The 6,000-nt window shown below is 40.7% G+C and overlaps 2 protein-coding genes across 2 annotated transcripts in view; one reads left to right on the top strand and one right to left on the bottom strand.

The window, feature by feature from the left end:
- The first annotated feature begins 1,082 nt into the window (after positions 1–1,082).
- On the top strand, positions 1,083–2,185 carry LOC119420290. The gene is made up of 4 exons (XM_037687679.1): positions 1,083–1,229; positions 1,359–1,456; positions 1,674–1,947; positions 2,000–2,185. The coding sequence occupies exons 1-4, from the start codon at positions 1,083–1,085 to the stop codon at positions 2,183–2,185; spliced, it is 705 nt and encodes a 234-aa protein (XP_037543607.1).
- A 363-nt stretch (positions 2,186–2,548) lies between these two features.
- Positions 2,549–6,000, bottom strand: part of myo1ca (myosin Ic, paralog a) — a 35,947-nt gene continuing 32,495 nt past the window's right edge. Inside the window, exons 30-33 of the mRNA XM_037688068.1 lie at positions 4,616–4,686; positions 4,436–4,533; positions 4,239–4,338; positions 2,549–2,813 (exon numbers count right to left, since the gene is read on the bottom strand). Coding sequence (XP_037543996.1) covers positions 2,787–2,813; positions 4,239–4,338; positions 4,436–4,533; positions 4,616–4,686 — 296 coding nt within the window. The 3' untranslated portion in view covers positions 2,549–2,786. The remainder of the gene's footprint in view (positions 2,814–4,238; positions 4,339–4,435; positions 4,534–4,615; positions 4,687–6,000) is intronic.

Below are 6,000 nucleotides of genomic sequence, written 5' to 3'. Positions count from 1 at the left end.
TATATATATATATATATATATATATATATATATATATATGAAAAATAAATATTATGTGTATTAGGTTTGTATTAGTTGCGTCTTGGTCCTTGAGTCAAGCTTGACATTAATAATAAAATTTATTTCCATATTTTTGGACTATAAGGTGCACTTAAAATCCTTTAATTTTCTCAGAAATCAACAGTGAGTCATATAATCTGGTGCACCTCATGTATTAACTCTGGTTGTGCTTACTGACCTCGAACTGATTTTATGTGGTTATTGTGAATGATTTGAACAAAGTTTGACTTATCTAACTGTTTTGTTTCACTTAATGTGCCTTATGTATGAAAACAGACCCATTCATTGATACTGCACCTTATAATCTGAAAAATGCAGTCATTTAGGATTTTCTTGTTTATTTATTGTTTGAGGTCTAAGTCAAACTGTACGAGATGCAACCAAAAGGTTGAATTGTTTGCAGTTGTCTCGTTCAGATCAGCAGCTGATCTTTTGTTGATGTGAGAATCACAGTTCGTCATCAACTAAACTGAGGCTCCACAGAAAGCTAAAGGACGTCGTCATGCTTTCAGTCAGTGAGAAACCCTCTGAGTCAGTCGGCGTGAGCAACACGTGACGCAACCGTGTTAAAATGGCTGATATCAACAGGAACATGTGCTTCTTCGTGCTTCCAATAAAGCGCAGCAAAAAGCAGAACTTCAGAAAGGATAAAAAAAATTAATTTTAATCCGGTGTGACTCCAGGACCGGGATCCATTGCCAGTGCAGAGTTGAGACCAAAACCTGCACAGACTATTTTTGTTCAGAGTGAAACCGTTTAGAGGAATTAAGGAACTTCTGTTTTATGCGCTTGAGCAACGACTCAGCGTTCTGAGTTGCATAAGAAAAGAAGCGTGCAGTTGCAAAGCAACTGTTGAGGGAAAAAGACTAAATCTGTGCTGTGAAGTTCCTTCTAAAAATGTTTTCCTCACAGATGCTGAACATGCAAATCAGCATCTCTTCTTTCTCTCTCCTCCTGAACGCAGCTGCAGAGCTTCTTTTAATCCAGCCTAATCTTAAATCATCTTGATGTGCTTGTTTCAGATGACCCTCTGGTGGGCTCTCGTCACCCTCTGCTGTGCACTGAACTGTGCGACGTCTGCGCCGTTTGTTCCGAGGCATAAATACAAAAACTCGTTCCGTCTCGCGGCCTTCACTCGAGCCCACGTGCAGCAACTCCTACAGAACTACGTGAGTACTGAAGGTTTTACTGAGTCATGTGACCTCAGTCTTAACGCTGAGGCCCCGTGGCTCAATCAGACTCGAGGGTTAAACGTGCCTTTTGTTGCTTTTTCACAACTCCATTTTTCCTTTTAATAGAAGGAGCAGCAGATGGGAAATGTGCATTTTGAGGACAGAAGTCGACGCTTGAGGGACCTGCCTTTACTGTCCACAGACTTCTACATGTGGCTTAGTTTGTCGGTATGTTTCACAACTGTTTCATAGAAAACTGTTCACTAGCTGCCATTCTGGAAACCTCAAAAGTTTTCTCAGAATCTATATATTTTTTTGTATTTTCCCCTTATACGTGAGAAAAAAGCTGATGACATCAACATCTCTTGCAGAATTTAAAATTTTATAAAGTTTAGAGTGGAATTCCCCGTTTGTGAACATCAAACGCTGATAATGGGGAAGGCTCTCATTATGGGATGGGTTCGTCTCGTGTGTTCAGGACTGGGACCGACTACTCGGCGCTTTCCGGGACATGCAGGTCTACTGGAGTATGCTGGAGAGGAGGAGAAGGCAGCTGGAGGAGGAGCAGAGGGAGCAGGTGGAGGCGCAGCCCGCCCAAACTCGTTTAATTCAGAGCATCGGACACATTCAGTGGAACCTGCGGGACCTGATCGGTCAAGTCAGCAGTCAGGTGCGTACAGCTCTGCACACAGGCCCGCGCAGACTCTACGGGGAAGTGACACCAAAACGACTTTGATTGAACTCGGCTTTGTTTTCTTCCTCTACAGATGAGAGGAATGAGGAGTTCCTGGACTCAGCCCACAGCCGCAGCGATGCACGCAAACCCACAACGGAGTGCCAGGACAGTGTGGGACAGCCGGGTGGAGGGCTACATCATCCTGAGGGACCTGGATCTTTACCTCACAAAGCTAGCAAGAGACTTCCTTCTGCTGGCTTCAAAAACACGCGCCTAAAACCAGCACAAAGACCGCACAGGAACAGACGAGGCTGAAGAAAGAAGCTCGACGTGACAGACAGCTGGATAAAAACAGCTGCGATGAGTTCAGTTCGTACGCGGGAGTCGTATGTTTGATGGTACCGAAGGGCTTTTTCGGGTATTTCCCAGAGTTTCTGTCTTATGTCTAACTGTAAGTTCGAGCTGGACTCCCAGAAGACATCCCAACATCCTGTTTCCTCCACCACATCCCTAAACTTCTGGACTTTCCAAAGAAAACATCGACTATTTATTGACATATTTATTGACATATTTATTAACGTGTTATTTATTTCAAAGACGTCTATTTAAATTATATAGGAATAAAGAGAAACTGTGTTTTATATTTGATACACGTGTGTGTGTGTGTGCCTGACAATAAAGTGATGAAGCTTTTGAAACCAGTGACAACTTCATTTTAAGATTTTGTGATACTTTTAAATAATTATTGGTTAATAATAGTTAATTAAAGGCATCTTTTAATATAATAAAGTAGATTTTTGCATTCTTTGGTGAATTCCTGTGGAATGCAAACAGCTCATCCTCCGGTCAGGATTCGTGTTGATCTGGATGCAGTTTCTTCATGTGGTGCTGATCTGAGGGGCAGTCTGCAGAGGGGAATAATATTGAACACATTCAGACACATTTTATGTTGTCCTCAAACAGTCACTGTATGTGTGTGTGTGTGTGTGTGTGGGGGGGGGGGATTCCTAGAATTGACAAGCAGCAATAGCTGTTTCTCTGAGGTCATTGCTGTTGATTCCTAAAAATAATGTGAAATTTCATTTTAGCTCTGCTTTTGTATGACAAATCACAACGTGGTGGAATCTGTTGTATTTTTAAACACTTCAGGGTAAATTTGAATAATTTTACAATTTGGTAAAAACCACATTATTGTGTGAATGTTTATGTGAATACTTCATAATGCTTCATTGTGTTCCAGTTTTCTTCCGTACGTTTGTCAGCACATTTCTCATCATATATCACAACGTTCAGCTCTTTCAGGACAATCCTGCTCTTTTGGTATTTGGTGCAACTTTAGCTTTTTGAAATATTTAGCCCTTTCTGACACTTTTTTTTCATATCAAATGAATTGAGCTCATTTTACATCCTTCACATCTTCAGATCTGTTTACAACCTTTTACTGCTCCTTTCACATTTTGTTTTGCTTCAGCTTTTTTGTGCAAATTTAAACTTTTTTTCAGCTACTTTCAGCTGTTTTTCCAGCCGTTTTGTGCTCCTTTCAGATTCTTTCTGCAAGTTTCAACTTTTTTTTTTGCTATTTCATCTACCGGTACTAATTAGCTGTTTTTATGATCATTTTAGCCTTTTCAGCTAATTCCACATTTTTTTTGCACTAATTTAAACTTTTTCAGCCTAATTCAGCAAAAATGTGCTCTCTCCACTTCCTTCTGGTAATTTCAGCTTCTTTCTGTTTTTTTTTTAGCTACTTTTCAGCCTTTTTTCTCTCTCTAATTTCAGCTGTTTTCAGATAAATTCAAGTTTTTCATGTAAATTTTAGCTACTTTCAGCCTAATTAACTTATTTTTGCTAATTTTAGCTAGTTATGCTCTTTTCAGATAATTTCATATTTTTAGCTCATTCCAGCCCTTTTACACTTCCTTCTGGTAGTTTAGGCTTCTTTTTGTCTTTTCAGCTACTTTTCAGCTATTTTTGTTGTTGTTGCTAATTTCAGCTTTTTCAGCTAATTTGCTCATTTTTTTTGCTTATTTCTGCTTACTGGCATTTAAACCTAATTCGGCAAATTAGTGTTATTTCTGCTTTCTTCTGCTAATTTAGGCTTGTCCTTCCATTTCAGCTACAGTTCACCATGTTTTTGAGTTAATTTCAGCTGCTTTTCAGTAAGTTATTCTGTTATTCACACTGCATTTTCACAGGAAATGCAATTTCTCTAGTTAATAATATGTATTCATAGCCTGCATAAAAGCCTAACACTCTAAACGTTTCCCCCCATGACTGTACCAAACCCTCCCTCCCTTCTCTCGGCATGATATCAGAACAGTCTGACTCACCACTAGCAGATGTCCTCGTTTGCCTTTGGCCACCTTCAGCTCTGAACCCCTGATGAAATCAATTATTCCTTCTTTGCTTCGGGTCATTGCAAAGCGAATGCTGCATTCCACACCACAGGGAACACATCGGGAGTGGATAAGATTATGTCGGTAAACTTTCTCACTTCCACAGACGTAGCAGACAGATGGAGCCTCACCTGCCAGGGCTGATATTGACGTAGTTGGTCTTGCTGGCCAGCATGGAGAGTTTGGTCACCAGCTCGATCACGTGGCTGCAGTACAGCACGGCGTCGCCCTGAGAGACACACAGCAGGATTTAAAGTAGCTGCACTGCTGTGCGCTTGAGAAACCACCATGACTGCGGCGTCCTGCTGTACCTTCTGCTTGCTGTCCTCACATGGCACGTGCAGAACAACCATGCCGTCGCTGAAGGAGCTCACAGAGATGCCTGAGTAAAAAAAACATCAACAACCAAACAAAAGCAGGTTGGAACTCAGTTCACTCTTACATCAGAGAGGTTTGAGCAAACATGAATCAACATGAATCAATGTTACAGTAGACCCTCGCTACTTCACGGTTGGACTTTCGCACTCGCTCTTTCGTGGTTTTTCAAAGTAAGATTGAACACAACAAACTGTACACGACACATGGCTACTAACTTTAATGTTACTCACAGGATTGGGACAGTACGGGATACTGTACAGTAAAAAGTTAACGAAAAAATAAAATACTTCCGACAGGCGCCACCATTTTGTAGTTTTCTCTCAATAGGCCTATACTGTATCCCCGCTCATAATGACCACATTTCCCAGAAGCCAACAGGACCCTGCCCAGAAGCCCCATTCTTTTTGCTGAAATACTAGAAGGAAAGTTTTGATCTGATTGGAAAAAGTTTGGTGCTTATTACAGTCACTTTGGTGCCTAGCAATGTAGAGAACTGCATGGAACACACCAGGAACTGCATGGAACACACCAGGAACCAGACCAGAACCGGACTTCCAGACCCATCGGCGAATCCGAGAGCTGGTAGCCAGTCCACGAGGACTTCTGAGCAGGGACGCATTGCCGTAGGTCCAGCTTCTCTCTGGAGCCCACCGTTACTACCCCAAGCCAGAGAGCCGACCAGAACCGGCAGGGTAAGTCAGCTGAAACAGAACCGAACCACTGCTGTTCTGCTGAGCTAGTGAGTAAAATTTAGTAGCTACATATAACTATGTTGTTAAAATGATGTAGGTTTAAGAATTTGGAACATTGTGGGGTTTGTCACTGCAGGGTAGGTCTGCAGAAACGGAACCGAGTTGGAGTGGAACTAAGGATGCACCGATCCACTTTTTTTACTTCCGATCCGATCCCGATACCTAGAACTGAGTATCGGCCGATACCGATCCAGTTCCAATATCATGCTCATCATTGATTTTATGTGAGGCTGTAATAATCTCCTCTCAAGTACAATTTGTACAAATATATGCATGCATGTCCAAAAAGGCAACTTGAGGTAAGTTTTATTAATGTTGGATAAGTTTTAAAGTTAGAATTAAATTCTGCTAACACAAAACACGTTTCTTTTTGTTCCTAGCTTTAAAGTGGATATTAAAGTGATTAATTTAAGTGATTGTTTAAAGTTGTTTTATATTTTATAAGGGGCAGATATAAGAATTTTTTCTTCTTTCTGCACTCTTTTCATTCAATGTTTTCTTTTTGATGATTTACTTTTAAAATTTTGTTTCATTTAAATGAATGAATAAATGAATTAAATTAAATA

Source organism: Nematolebias whitei, chromosome 14 (genome assembly GCF_014905685.2).
Source record: "Nematolebias whitei isolate Nwh7 chromosome 14, NemWhi1, whole genome shotgun sequence".
NCBI classification, from domain to species: Eukaryota; Metazoa; Chordata; class Actinopteri; order Cyprinodontiformes; family Rivulidae; genus Nematolebias; species Nematolebias whitei.
The sequence above is the reverse complement of the archived record's forward strand: the minus strand, read 5'-3'. Positions and strand labels throughout refer to the sequence as shown.